The sequence below is a fragment of the Dermacentor andersoni genome, chromosome 9 (genome assembly GCF_023375885.2).
Source record: "Dermacentor andersoni chromosome 9, qqDerAnde1_hic_scaffold, whole genome shotgun sequence".
Classification (NCBI taxonomy): Eukaryota; Metazoa; Arthropoda; class Arachnida; order Ixodida; family Ixodidae; genus Dermacentor; species Dermacentor andersoni.
In genome coordinates, this window is record NC_092822.1 from 69698049 (window position 1) to 69713742 (window position 15694).

Genomic DNA, 15694 nt, shown 5'->3' on the forward strand with positions numbered 1-15694 from the left:
GATTACTGCGGGCGCATCAGGGAACACGACATCATCATAGTCTGCAAGACATTTCTTTTGCAGGCTGTGAAGCAATGCCTTTCTATCCTCACCAAACTGCGGGTTTAGCCAGATAGCGTTGCACATCACCTATCTCACCACATAAACCACATAGCAGGGAAGCACATTGTCCAGTCATAATCGACCAAGCGTGGGTTTAAGCGGTAAACGAGAAGAAAGGGGGTTAACCGAGGGGCCCGATTTTTTATTAGTCATATCATAAGAAGCCAACAAACACTGACACCAAGGACAACATAGAGGAAGTTATTTGTGCTTAATAAATGAAATAAATAAACGATAAATTAATGGAAGTTAAAGTAAATGAAAAAGCAGCTTGCCGCAGGTGGGAACCGAACCTAAACCTTCGCATTTCACGTGCAGTGCTCTACCAATTGAGCTACCGCGGCGCCATCTTCCCATCCACTTTCTTTTGTATTTATGTGTCCCAGTAGAACTCTGGGAGTGTTAGCCAGCGCCACCACTCACAGACCTTGGCGGCGGATGTGGAACGACCTTTTTTGTCGCAGGCGTCACAAGAACGTGATCTTTTTGGGTGAAGGCAACTGGTCAATAAACCCACACATGCTACCTGAAGGCATCGATGTTGCCGGATTCGAGACCCTCTTTATGTAATAAACGAGAAGAAAGGGGGTTAACCGAGGGGCCCGATTTTTTATTAGCCATATCATAAGCCAACAAACACTGACACCAAGGACAACATAGGGGAAGTTACTTGTGCTTAATAAATGAAATAAAGAAACAATAAATTAATGGAAATTAACGTGGATGAAAAACAACTTGCCGCAGGTGGGAACCGAACCCACAACCTTCGCATTTCGCGAGACTGAAGCCGCATAGGGAACACCCATCGCCAAATGGCGGTGCTTTTCTATGTACTGCCTCCAAGCACTCAATTTGGCTCTTTGATTTTGATATAAACGGCAATTGGCAGAGAATACAGCTTGTTATCAGTGTAGCATTGAGTTTCAGCATGGGCATGGGATGGTTCCCCCACTGTACAATTGCCAACCAACGAAATGTGTTGAGCCTTCGCTCAACACTTTCAACCGCACATCGCCAGAATAGCTTATTGTCAATGGTGACGCCTAGGAAACGAACACTAGTTGCACGGTGAATTGGGTGGCCTTTAATATTGAGCATCAATTGCAGTGTCCTCTGTCTCACTCCTGGAAAAAAGTATGAAGGCTGGCTTTTCTGCTATGAGGAGAGGCCAAGCACCGAAAAGTAGCGTTTAATGATGGGGATTGTGCACTGGGCTATACGTGCCAAACGTTTGTGTTGGTTCCCAAAGATCGAAGTGCAAATGCCATCAGTGTAAATGGACATCTTACCGACGTCCTACCTCTTTTTAGTATTTCAGGAAAGCTGGTTATAGCAATGTGAAAAAGCAAGGCCAATGGGACACTTCCTTGAGATATGCCAAGGGAAATGCGTCACTTTTCACTCATTGTATTTCATCGCTTAACCAGGACACGGCAACCTCTGAGAAGATTGTGTTTGAACCAAAGATCATTTCCCGAGATGTCCATGGCGTGGAGACGGTTGATGATGCCTATTTGAAGCACACTGTCATATACTTTGGCAAAGACCATGAAGATGGCAAGTGTTGAAAGGCCATCAACTCAGTAGTGCTTCATGTGGCTCAGCAAATTCAAGACGGAGTCCTGAGCGCTCAGCCATTGATGAAATCTAGTCAAAGATGACGAGAGTTTCCTTCCTTGCTCCATATGCCAAGTTAACCTCGTACATAGTAGTCTTTCCATGAACTTCGATACACATGATGTTAATGATACTGGCCAACATGAGGCCAGGTTCACAGGATTCTTTCTGAGCTTGAGGACTGGCACCACCCCTGCTGTATTCCACATTTCTGGAATCTGTCTCGTGCTCCATACGTGACTGAATATATTCAGAAGTGCATGTCTTCTCTCATAGGGCAGATTTGTTAGCGTCTGATTGGTGATGAAATCGGGATCCACAGCACAACGTTTCCTCGGGTTGCTAAACTCAGTAGGGCGTTCATCGTAGGGGTTACTGAGGCAGTATGGGGTCCACTACTGTTGACTTGCCGGATCTGTACAGGCACCAGCCATTGTCTGCAAGCATGCATCCACATGCTTCCAGATTTTCTATGGGATAAGAAATCAGTGGTTAGTGTATCATTTGCCACTCCTTAGTTGCTCTCAGGCCTCTTTGTCAGATGTCAGTCTATAAGAATTGCCATAAGTGTACCTTGGAAAGGAGAACAAAAGGAGCAATAGGCAGGGCACTGCTACTGAAGCTACCTCAGTTGAGAGGAAGTCAACGAGTTTGATGGGGAAAGGGAAGCTATACGTTGGGTCGATTTCAGAAATTTCTTCAGCAGTATATATTCGTTGAAGGGCATCGTGCTCATTCCTACGGGTTTTTTTTTTTTTTTAGATGGAAAAAAAAGGAGTCAGTCACCCTATAATAGCAATGTCTACTCTTTTCCACATAACAATAACAAAAAGTAATTTTTTAAGATAAAAAGGAAACTCATTGGTGCAAAGAGTCTAGGGCAGAGTTCGCTTGAAACAGTAAATGAAGGTAGCATGCAGTTCTAGACACAAACGTACAGAGACAAAAGGTGAGGGTAAGTTGCACCAAACACACTAAACCGAGTCCCAACAGATTCACTATACCGAGTCCCAACACAGAGTTCCAAGCTTGTACACGAGGCTACGATGCAGTCTGAGAAAAGAAGGCTCACAAATGAGGAGGTAGACATATGAAATCACGCATGCGCATAAATATGACAGTCTTGAGTGAGCTTTAGCACAGAAGACGCACAAAAACTAGTGTGACAAGTGTTGCTCAGGTTCCCAAAAAAGCTGTTTCAGGGATCCTTTAATGCTGTAGCCTTTTATTTTATCCATCACACTCTCTGTAACCTGCACTACCAGTGTGATGAACGAATCTTTAAGGGCCCTTCACATATAAATGTGGGGAGGGGGGCACTGTATTAATTTATTGTGTCGTTGCCTCTCTTCGAGTGCCTTTTTTTTTTTTGCCTGACTTTAAACACGGTTTTTAAAATGCAACAAGCAACTTTTCTTTAAACCAATTCCATTAAATCCCTCTTCTGGCCCTCGTTAGAGCACATTTTATTGGATTTTACTCGGCTAGGTTGACTGGCTGCTTTCATTTTTTTTTTTTTTGAGTGGTGTGCCAGGACTTGTACAATAGTGCTTTTATTTTCGCATCAGGCTGTTGCCCTCAAGATCGGAGAGGCATTCAGTAGAACTGTATTTGTGTCAAGCCAAGCATTCTATAATGCTTGGTTTGATACAAATGCTGCTCTACTGAATGCCTTTGCAATCATAGAATGATTGCAATGTTCAGTAGCAGCACTGTGCTCAAAGTACTGTTGTTACAGGATGCAATACCTGGGCACCAGTTCATTGCAACAATTACACCTGAATTTACCCTCAAGCCAGGCTGACATGGCACATAGACTTAATAGTTTAAGTGCATATACACTCACCACCAGGGCCATGAGCACTTGCCCGGAGTGTGTAGTGGTGCCCCATCACCAGTTCGTACACTCTCTTCTGTTCGTCCAGGAAACCGAGGGAAACCCTGTAGAGCTCATTCCTGTAAGATTACAAGGGTTCTAATTGTATGCAGGTATTGCTGCAGTTGGGTAGTCATAAGCAATGGTGCATTTATGGGAGTAATACATGCAGCACAGGGCCACAAAGGTAACATAAGCTGCTGAATGTCTAATATTTAAATGCCATACTCTCATTGCTACATGCACATCGGTAATAGCATTAAAAATTTGTGTCGCCTGTGGCAGCCTGTTGTATTCTCATTACTCGTTCGGCCATTGAATGCATACTCTCAATGTTAGCCAGTTGTGCCTGTGCACAAAACATGCATTTCTGAAATAAACAAATGTTTGCACGTAAATTGTGTTTTGAGTGGCATTTTTTGCTTTCTTTACTTGCTAAATATTTTTCTTTTTTGATATTGCGATGTGGTTCAGAAAATAGTGATTACCTGCTGTAGTACCTCAATGGCTATGGCAATCTCCTGCTAAAAAAGCAAGGCGCCGAGCTCAACTCCTAGCCATGACCATTATCTGATGTCAGCGTAATGCAGAAATGCTTGTGTATTTTGATTTAGAAGTATGTTTAAGAACCTCAGGTGGACCAAATTAATTCAGCGCCCTATACCATAAACTGTCTCATAGCTCAGTGCTGCTTTTGCACTGTTAAGCCCAATCAATCTATCTATTAATCAGTCAATTAGTTCGCACAGAACAGAAAAATACCTTGCAGTCTCCTGCAGCCTGAGTCTGTTGGTGGAGTTCAGTGTCAAAGATGAAAGCAACGGAGAGTCATTGGAGTATTGTGTGATATTGTTCCAGATGACACAATGTTTGAGTGGTCAAAGTGAATCCGGAGTCTTCCAGTGAGGTATCCCTCGTGGTCAATGTGTAGCTTCACCACACAAAATGCATTCAACTCTGAGCATGTAAAAGCTTAACTTGGTCATGTTTTCCTATATGCAAGGAATATTTCTATCGGCTATAAATTAATGAGTCTTTGATGAGCACCAGCTATGGGCAATAGTCGCATAATACCATGATTTGATGTTGCAATATGGCAGACTGAACTCGACACTCCTGAGAAGTTTTCTCTGAAACTTTCTGTGAAAATTATTTTTTGTTGTCAATGCACACGTGGGGGTTGCAGAAGCTTTTGTAACATGGAAGATCAAGAGCTTTTGGAACAGGAAAGTAATTAATAATGCCATTGTTAGGTGCCTCTGCCAACATGGAGCAGTTTTAGACTCAGTGTTGATGTGTTGCTCAAGTACGGATTTTTCTTGCAGCCTGTAGTGTGACAATTTGTAGCTGTTGAATTGCTGGTACTTTTGCGATAATGTTTAAATGATTCGAGTGGAAGTACTCCAAACACACAAAGCAATCGCTGAAGCCTGAAATGCAAGATATGTTGGGACTCTCTCGGAGTGTCGTACCTGGCATTTCGGAAGTTGTTCTTGCCGCAGGTGATAACGTAAGATTTGTCGTCCGAGAGCTCCAGGGCCTTGTGCACACGAATGGAGATGGCAACTGAACGCTCCTCTGTGCCTTGCTGCAATAAAATTTAACGACTTTGTTAATCCCACAGGGGCTAGCTCAAACTTAGGCATGCTAGTAAGTCATTGTTAGTTCCAGTGAAAATTTCCAGTTGTGTTCTACTAGGCTTACAACATAAAATATGGCAGTGCCATTGAAAAGAAAATAAATAATTTAAAACTCAAGGATTTGTTGCATAATGACATGGGTCAAACAAAAATAAATCAGATGATTGTTAATTAATGCATTCATTCATTCCACATATCATCAATATAAGTAGCATTGTAAAGGAAGAAAGGTATGCATACAAATTATAATGGGTAGAAATGTAAAAGATTTAAAACTGCTATATAATGCGCCACTTATGCTAACAACTTGAACATTCTGCAACAGAATGCTAGCACAAAATACACATTAAACCTGAAAAGTTCAGGCTTGGTTTTGGCAAACATGGCAAAACTATACATGCAATATAAAAAGTGGCACATGGAAAATTCCAAATTAAGATTGACACTTCAAAGAGTGTACTACGCTGCAGTTCACAAAACATTTTTGGGAGAATTTTGCCAGCTTACTGCATGTGCAAGGAGTGCATTAAAAAAAAGAAATTCTGTGTGTGGTGGGAATTAAGCAAGTCCAACTTCCTGTTGGTGGTCGATTAAGCAGCAGAGCTAAGAGACCATCATGATCTCATGGTGCATAAAATGATGATTTGTGTACAGGTTGGTTGGTTGGTCGATCACAAAGTGCACAATACACTGTGGAGTGCTGTATGCCTTGTCAACCTACTGTCTGCTGTCTGTCCACAATAAATCTATAAAGCAGCGGTGCGTGAGGTATTGCTGACCACTCCTGTTGCATTGGAAACGTGACCACATACTAACACTTTGCTAAATAAAAGTCATTTCAGCAATGTCTAATTAGCTTTTGCAGCTCAGTAGAGTCGTCACTGATGTGCACTGGCAATCAGCTACAGAGAGAACATGTAAAGCAGATAATGTTCTTGCACAGTAATGTGCGTTAACGTGACTTTTTGAGGCTGCCCACATATGTGCGATTTCAATTTATGAATTGACAGGATTTGGTACCACATCGATTGTAGATCTTTACGGGTTTGTGCCCATAAATGCTGTCTGGCTCCTTTTTTCACTTCATATAAAGAAGCTTAAGGACAGCTTCGTTTCCAACCTCGTCGTTATTATTATTATTCGTTAATAATAATAATAATTGTTAAATGATAACCCGAGAAAATTTTGGAAGGTCATCAATCCTATTGAATCACGCGCTGTCACTCTGACCAACGAATTGGGAGAAACCGTCGGGGACCTCGAATGCGTAACGCCTTTAATATTGCTTTTAGCACAGTTTTCATCAAAGAACCCAGCACATCTTTGCCTGCAACACCGGCTAGAACTCTGTCTACCATGCCTGCTATCACAATAACTCATGATGGAATTTTATCTTTGTTATATAAAATTAAGCTTTCTTCATTGACAGGCGTCGATGAAATTAATTCCAAGCTGTTAAAGAACAGCAGACATACCATTACTGTGTATCTGTCTATTTTCTCTTCTCATTAACTCTCTGTAGGTCACATGCCAAATGATTGGAAAGTGGGGAAGGTTGTTCCTGTCTTCAACTCTGGTAAAAAAGATTCCCCACTAAATTACCGCCCCATATCATTAACAAGTGTCCTGTGCAAAATCATGGAGCATGTCATTCATTCTCATATCATGCCATTTCTCGATAAAAATAACTTTTTTCATCCATCTCAGCATGGCTTTCAAAAGGGCTTCTCATGCGAGACCCAACTGGCCATTTTCATTCATGTCTTGCATGTTAACCTCGACACCAACATACAAACTGATGCCATTTTCTTAGATTACGCAAAAGCGTTCGATAAAGTGCCGCATCAATGATTGCTATTAAAACTAAACCAGTTAAGCCTGGACCACAACATTCTGATTTGGATCAAGGAATTCTTGTCTAACCGATCTGAACACGTTCTTGTTAATAATCGTACCTCTGACCGTGTTTCTACAACATCTGGTGTATTACAAGGTTCTGTTCTCGCTCCTCTCCTATTTCTAATATATATTAACGACTTGCCTCAACACTTATCTTGCCAAATCCGAATGTTCGCTGATGACTGCGTAATTTACCGATCAGTTTCTAACCATTGCAACGCAGCAACACATCAGCATGATCTAGACTCAGGATCTAGACTCAGTGTCAGGAATGGTGCGACCGGTGGCTAATGACCCTTAACCCGACTAAATGTAAACTTCTTTCTATTACCCGCCAAAAGCGCCCGTTACATTCCCGTACACAATTGCTAATGAACCTATACAAGCAGTAACATCGTTCAAATACTTGGGTGTTACTTTGTCCAACTATCTGTCATGGCATGCACATACTACAAGCGTCATCTCATCGGCAAATAGAACTCGGTTTTCTGAAACATCACCTTCGTAACGCGCCCTAACACGTTAAATTATCAGCCTATAAGTCACTTATCTGTTCAAAACTACAGTATGCGTAAGCCATATGGTCCCCTCATCAAGTATGTCTCCTTATTCATTATCTTACTCATCTTATTCTCACAAAGTCAGTATTACTGCCCTCAAAGCGGAATCTGGGCTGCAAACTTTATCCCTCTGCCGACGCATAGCAACACTTTATCTATTCCATAAATTTTACTATTCATCACTTAACAGTGCTCCTTACATCACATCGCCCGCATACATATCTCCTCGCACTGGTCACCAACCGCAAGTTTCCCGTATACGTGTGAGAACTGTTAATTTTTTAGCATCTCTTTTTCCTCGTGCAGCCAAAGACTGGAACGGCCTTCTTTACAATATTGTTGCTTTCACCTGTCCATCATCTTTTTCTGCCAATGTGACTGAGTACCTGTTGTTGCAAATTTCAGTGTTTTGTTTATTCTTTATGTACACCCACCCCTTGTGTAATACCCCCTGGTGGGGTCTTTAAGGTAAATAAATGAAATGAAATATTCGCTGTTAGATTCTATAGTCGATAAGCTTGTTGTTTTTTCGAAAGTTGATATTCGATAAGATATTTAAAAATCTCATATTGAACACCTCAGATGTGTACACGTATACGCCATGACGTCGAGCGGCGGTATGAGCTGCCACGGGGGCAAGCGGCTAGCTAGCTAGCTAGCACGGGGATCACGCGGCAAAGCGCCGAATGCGCGGAAGCCCCAGGAGTCACGATTCTCCCTTCACCGTGACACTGAAAGCGGCGGCCATGATGCCCCCCCCCCCTCCCCTCCCCACCTCTGCCCCTATACCACCACGGCCTGTGCCAAGGACGCGAGCACGGACGGTGCCCGTTTCGGATATCGGGACACACACACACATATATTCGTGGCTTCGTGAGCGTGTGCCGGCGTCCAACACGTCTTGGGCGCTCGACGGCAGGTGTTTTGCCGATATGTGTGAGTGGTCCCGCTATTTGATATCGGGTCCCTCGCACGCTGCCAAGACGCCCGCCATGAACCGGGACACGGGGCATCTGTGCGCCAAGAAGTGTTCGCAAGCAGATCCATAGTGAAGTGACGCATACTTAACATTTTTGGGGGCGGCTTTCATGAAACGTCCTGTGCCTCGAAAACCTCGGGAAGAAATACTGACAATGCCTCGGAGCTTCATAAATAATTTACTATAATAGCTTTTCTACGACCCAAGACCCCCATTCGCGAAAAAATTTCTTGCGCTGGAAAATGTCCGCAATCGGAAATGCTAGCCAATCCCGATGCTGGGGCACTAGCGAAAATGGCCAGCCAATGGCAAAGCACTTACGAACGAAAAGCTTTGTGAATTCGGCCCCTCTTTCGGTTTCGTTTTCTGTAGATGCGTCATGACACATACACCATCTAGGAAACGCAACCTAAAATAGCAAATTATTCAGGAAGGTCTCAGGGCTTGCCAGTATATGTTTTCTAGGGTTTCGGGGTCCTTCATTCAAGGGCAAAAAAGAAGAAAGAAGTCAATGTTATGTTAGTACTTTAAAAGGTAATTGCAACAAAATTTCAGACCGCGTCAGTATCCCGCCTTCTCCATGGCAGTCGTAGACACGAAGGGAAGGATCCGAGTCACGGCATCAGCGAGGCTGCCGTCGGCCGAAGCAGCGGAGGAGATGGCCATAGCCCTCGCGGTACTCCATGGAGGTGCGGAGGATAACCTGATCATTACCGACTCCAAATCAGCGATTCGGAACTACACCAAAGGTTGGGTGTGTCCACGGATGTGGCGCGCATGCTCAACGCCAGGGCCGGGGACTTAGGGTACGGCACGATTACAATCAAGTCCCTCAAGTGGTTCCCCGCGCAAGTCAGGGAGCTTGGCACTAACAACAACAACAACGCTAACGGCTGAAGACACACCGACACCCCGCCCAACCACAACGAGCGCGCCCACCTCGTTGCGAGGCAGCTTACGCGCCGCGACGCGGTCACCCAGAGGACAGCCGCTGGCGTTGTGCGGGACCCCAGCGGAGGAGCGACGGCGGCGGCCACCCCGTTCGGCGCCGCCGCTGTCGTTACCAACACAACCCAAATCGCGGCCCACGTAGCTGGGGACCACGGGGACGCCGACCGCGATGTCGAGGAGTTTCCGTTCACGTACCAAGAGGTACGTGCTTGGTCACTACAGGAAGGACCGAAGGAAATATCCACAACCCCACGGGCAGCTGGACAAGCCCCAGGCGGTAGACCTGAGACGGTTGCAGACGGGCACTTTCAGCAACCCATACCACATGCACAGCCTGTGGCCCGCGCTCCTCACGCCGCCCGGCTGCCCGTGGTGCGAGCACGAACGGGCCGATATGGCCCATGTGCTTTGGGAATGCCAACGCCATGAGGAAGAAGGACCAAGAGGAAGGGGGAAGACAACAGCAGGACCCCCGAAGCGGGGCGCCTCGCTGAGAGGTGGCAAGCCGCCCTCCTCAGCGAGGCACCCGAAGACCAGGAGTGGGCCAGGGCCATTGCCGAGGATCTCGGAAGATTTACCTCGGGCGATGTACCCCTCGCAGCCTAGCCCCGGGCACCAACAGCAATAGCCGTTGGACAAATAAAGTTTATTCCTATCCTATCATATCCCATCAGTGGTCCAGTGTCAGTACAGATGTAGAGTAGCCTTCCGCGGAATACTCTACGCTTGAAACACGAGTGTAAGCCTCATGAAAAGCTCGCAAAAATAGGCGTTTGCTATATTGAAACTAAAAAAAGATTGAGGAAGCTTAAGCTTCGCATTTAAGAGTGGAACGCAATAGCATTAAAAGATCCCTGACTTCTGACGCTTCCCGGCAAATGGAGCGTATGTAACCGTAATGTTTACCGGGAAACGCTGGCCGCGAACGCTATGCGCGAAGGCGGGCTTTCTGGTAGAAACGCGGTCTCTCCGATGCAGACGATGGATGGATGGATGGATGGATGGATGGATGGATGGGTGGATGGGTGGATGGGTGGGTGGATGGGTGGATGGATGGATGGATGGATGGATGGATGGATGGATGGATGGATGGATGGATGGATGTGTGGATGGATGGATGGATGGATGGATGTTAATGAGCGTCCCCTTTGGAACGGGGCGGCGTGTTGCGCCACCAAGCTCTTGCTATCATACTGCCTGATGTAGGGCTAGGTTAAAAAAGAAGAAAGAAACATATGAACTCCCACAACCAAATTTTCTGATCCCTTATTGCGAACTTTTTTTTTTGTACGTCTCCGTTTTTTGTCGTTTCCCTACTTTTGTTCCACCAATCGCCTCTTACTAATCCCTATTGTGGACATGTTTACTTTTCCAATGCTCTCGCTGAAACCAAGGGCTTCAAGGCCTAAATCGACCGCTGGGCAGACGTCTTCACATTCTAATAAAGCATGCTCCATAGTTTCCCTAGCTTTACCGCAGCAAGCACATGCTTCTTCTTCCGTCTTATATCTCGCTTTATAGGTGCGCGTTCTAAGGCATCCCGATCTCGCTTCGAAATGTAATGAGCTTCCCTTTGAGTTATCATAAATTGTTTCTTTCCTGATTTCGTTTTTTCCTTTTAAGTAGTTACTCATGGCAGGTTTCTTTTCCATTGCCGCCACCCATGAGATTATTTCAGCCTCTCTGACTTTCCGCTTGACGTTCTTTGTTGCTGTGTTGCCCACCGTAGAGGCCGCATACTTGCTGGTAAGCTTCCCAGTTCTTTTCCTCCACTGTTAATCAATGTTTTTCCTGTACAGATCCCTCAACTCTCGCCCAGCCCATTCACTTTCTTCCATATTCCTCAGTCGTTTTTCATACTCAATTTTACTGCGAGCTTCCCTCACTTCAAAACTAGTCCAGCTCATATCACCTTGCACATCTTCATTTGTAGTCTTCCCGTGAGCGCCCAATGCGAGGCGTCCCACTGACCTTTGGTTCCCATCGAGTTCTGAAACCATTACACCTTTCCACATACCTCGGAGCACCTCGCGCCTATTAGAGTTCCTGTGTATATATATATATATATATATATATATATATATATATATATATATATATATATATATATATATACACACAAATACTACCTATTGTATCCCCATAGCGCTCTGTGTTATGGGGATACAATAGGTACGATGCAGCTAATAGATACGATGCCGCGGAGGCGAGCGCCATATAGAGGTATTTCAAGGAACAGGGCGAGCCGCTCCGTGGCCCCCAAGACCCTCGAGTACCGGCGCGCGAGGCGTGCGCGAACGCCGTGACCGGTCTATAAACGATGAAACGCTGGAATAAGGGGTTTCTCCGAGTTTTCGCGTTCCAAAATTATGTTTTCTCAAATTACACTCTGACGCTATCACATCTGTCTTGTGTGTAAGTCTTACTTTACGATTTTTCTACGTATTTTAGCTTGAGAAATTCAATTTCTTCAGAAGCTTCCTTGGAGGGCCTGGGTATGGCTGGTTCGAAAATATTTTTGACGCAACGACGTCCGAAGCCTGACGCGGGACGCGGGATTTTCTGCGACACGGAGCCCTTAACGAAAAACTTGATGCAAAACGCCAGCGGCTCGCTGAAAATCTTGAGGCCGCGATATGGTATACGCGTCATATCAGCGACGCATATCTGCATCGTCTGCTAAAGTATATCGTGAAAAAAAAAGGCATCTACTACAACTCTGTAGCTTCTCCTAGATTGCATCATATATAATTAAATTAGAGAAAGTGAAGTTTCGTCTTTACCGACTATACTGACGTGACGTTTTCGACTCGTCATTTTATTGCGTACAATGAAGTTCCAAGCACTCCAAGCCCTTGATAAATGCTGGCCAGCGTCAAAACGCTCTAAATGATTTAATATAACATACTTTCGTCTACGAGCCATTCAGTAGAGACTTTTAGCGTGTCCGCTATTCCGGCAAACCGGGGCGGCAAACCGGGGTGGTTTGCCGCATAGCGTGTCCGCTATTCCGGCAAACCGGGGTGGTTTGGGCGGATTACCGGGTGGTCAGGGGCGTAAACGTGAGCGGCCAGATTGGTGGCGCCAGCTGTTGGTGCAAAGCTTAACCACCTAAACGCAGAGCCAATGACTATATTCTTGTTAGCTGGGGTGTAAGTTTTCGATAGCGGCGTAATTGTGAACACAATTACGCCGCTGCCAAAAATTTGCACCAGCAGCGAAGCAGAATAAAGTAGGTTACTGCAATTTTAGCTCTGTGTTTGCCTGATTGAGCTCTAGAACACCAGGCGGCTGCACCGCTCCGGCCCCTTACGTTTACGCCACAATCCGCCCAAACCGGCCCGGTTTGCCCGAATAGCGGACACGCTAAAGGTCCCTAGTTTCGGTTTCGGTACAAAGGAGGTGTATGCGTCATGGTGACGTCATGATACACTGGCGCGCCACGTTCCCGCAATCGATGCGGCTCCCACACGTGAGCGCCGCACTTTTGTTTATTTGTGAGCGACGTCGTCATGCCTGACCTTATTGACATGACGACGGCACCGAATCCAATACGAATACGAAGTTTTCGAATAACTTGGCTTCTGTCGGTGCAGTGCGCGATTTATCGAAAAAAAAAAAAAGAAAAGATTGCGTGAAACATTCATAAATTTGAATCAACAGCAGAAGAATGCGAGAACGCTATGCATGGAAATAAGCTCCCATACATGTCCTGTCGTCTTTTTTTTTTTTTTTTTGCTTTTACCCCCTTACCGCAGCCGGTCTATGCACGGGCTAACCTCCTCACTGTCTTTATCTCTTTTTATCCTCCTATATACGGCAGTGAATGTGGAAAGTTCGCGGTGCTATTGTTTCAGTGCACGCAGAAATAAGCTCTTATATAGCAGTGCCTATTGCAGTCAACGTGTTAATTTGTCGCCGTTTCTAAAATGAATTTCTTAATAAAATGGAAGCTTTACGAGCGAAACAACAGTACCAAAGTGCCGCCGAGGGCATAAAGCAACAGAAAGCTCCGCGATAAAATGGGATAGATAAACCAAGCCCCTATTTATATATAGGTGCATCACGTGTGCTATTTTGGGGCATAGTCAAATTCCGTCATATTGTCGTACTCTGTAATTGCGGCATTTTTGAGCCATTCAGGGAGGTCGTAGCAGCCCTTTGGGTCAATCAGAGCTGGGTCAATTTTTAGAAAATATACAATGCCCAGAAGAGAATCCCAGATTGGTGGCGGGCGTCGGTGTCCCGTGAGAAACATTGCTCCGGGATCAATGCCATGTTTGCAGAGTGATGTAAAAGCTCGGGATATGCGTTACATACCGGTAGTCCCAAGGATAGAGGCAAGAGAAAAAGAAGTCTTGGCTGTTTTTGATTTATCTTTTCAGATTGCTAGGTCATCGGTGCTAATTATTGGCAAAACTATTCGACAGATATTCGGTATTTCGAATATCACCGATTCTGTTCAAGCCCCGAATCGAATGGCAGTATATTCGATTGGCTATTCGGAATTTTTGAATATTCGCACATCCTTATTTAATATTCAACAACTAGTCTCGGTTTCGTTTCCCAGGTGTAGTATTATGTTTTGTGATGTCGTGACACAGAAGGGGGATCACGTCGAAGCAAGACATCTGGATATTTTGCATACACACGACATCACGACAAATACGCCTCCTGTGAAACGAAAGCAAGACTTGTTCGTGAAAACGAGATTATGCCGACTCCTGATCATTCGACTTTTCACTTAATTCGAACGCACGCGAAAGTCCCAGCAAGAAAACATTCATACATTGCTTTGGAAGGAAAATTCGTTTAGTTCGAACTCGAAACCATGCCGCTTCGGTTAATTCGACCCATACCTATCCCCACCCCATCATGCACACAGTGCTTACTAAATGCTTGGAAAACGCAAGAAATTCAGCAAGCGATGCTACTGCTTCTTTAGGCATGTGGCTGTTTCATTTTAATTTAATTTTATTATTCAGTGGCCGACGTTCCTTCTGCCCGTGAAGCCATCCGTTGCCACTTGTTTCGTCTTGACTAACGCAGAAGCAGCGTTTAAACATGTCGGCTTTTGTCGCTTTATGCTGGTTGAGTCGCCCGCTTTGAGGCCAAGAAACAAAAAGGCGTCTCAGCTATACTACTTCAAGGGGAAGAAAAGATGGAGATTTGAATTCAATTTATCCGCTGTTTCTTAATTTGACTTTTCGGATAATACGACCTAATCATGTGGTCCCGCAAGGATCGAATTAACGGGAGTGCCTATAGTAAATTGTTCAGGGGATCTGAGGCTTGCCAGTGTTTCCCTTTTCTTTTTTCAATGTTTCGAGGCTGAGGATCTTCATTTGAAGGAGAAAAAAAATTAAATGCAGAAAATGTCATGTCTGTAATTTCTCTAAGAATGCATTGTGTCTGATGTGATCCCAATCACGTATCAGCGTCCACTATCCAGGCATGTTCAATTGACGTCTCGCAGACTTCGGGTCCATTGAATTTTGATTTCAGAACACGTGTCTCAGAAAGATTTATAAGCTGCGTACACCCGCGTAAGTAAAAAAAAGCTTCGCCCTCTCACGCGCGTCTACTGATTGATATAGGTCACACACGGAGCTGAAAGAGCTATCGCTCTGAAGAAAAAAAAATGCCGACGGCGTAAGTGGTGCATACATCGATGTATACTCGTACAAATAAGAACTCGCTGTGCGGTACGGTCGACGTGGTGCTGCTAACGCGACCTTCCATTCTGACACGCATAAGGGCGCCCATTTTCCTCCCCTTTGACAGACGTCCGCGAAATGCGTGCAACCTTCAGGTGTCACGAATGGCGGGGAGCGAACGCGTGTATATATATGTAACGAGCCGCAGTTACTATGAAGGCGGAACCACTTTGCCCCGCGCACTTCTAAAGAAGCATGGAGGGCACGCGCTGGTACGGTACGAACATGTAGTGCACGCAACTCGCCGTTGAAGGCCAGACATGCCTGCCGTACTTGCGCGCGTATAGCTGTATACTCCCGTTTTTCGAGTAACTGCAAGGGGTACAGGCGGGTCGACCTCGTAGCTGGATGCA

The 15694-nt window shown here is 45.2% G+C and overlaps 1 protein-coding gene across 1 annotated transcript in view; it reads right to left on the reverse strand.

The window, feature by feature from the left end:
• LOC126528232 (uncharacterized) overlaps window positions 1-15694 on the reverse strand; it is a 160594-nt gene that overhangs the window by 19395 nt on the left and 125505 nt on the right. The window contains exons 4-5 of the mRNA XM_050176117.2: window positions 5068-5183; window positions 3566-3675 (exon numbers count right to left, since the gene is read on the reverse strand). Of these exons, the coding sequence (XP_050032074.1) occupies window positions 3566-3675; window positions 5068-5183 (226 nt within the window). The remainder of the gene's footprint in view (window positions 1-3565; window positions 3676-5067; window positions 5184-15694) is intronic.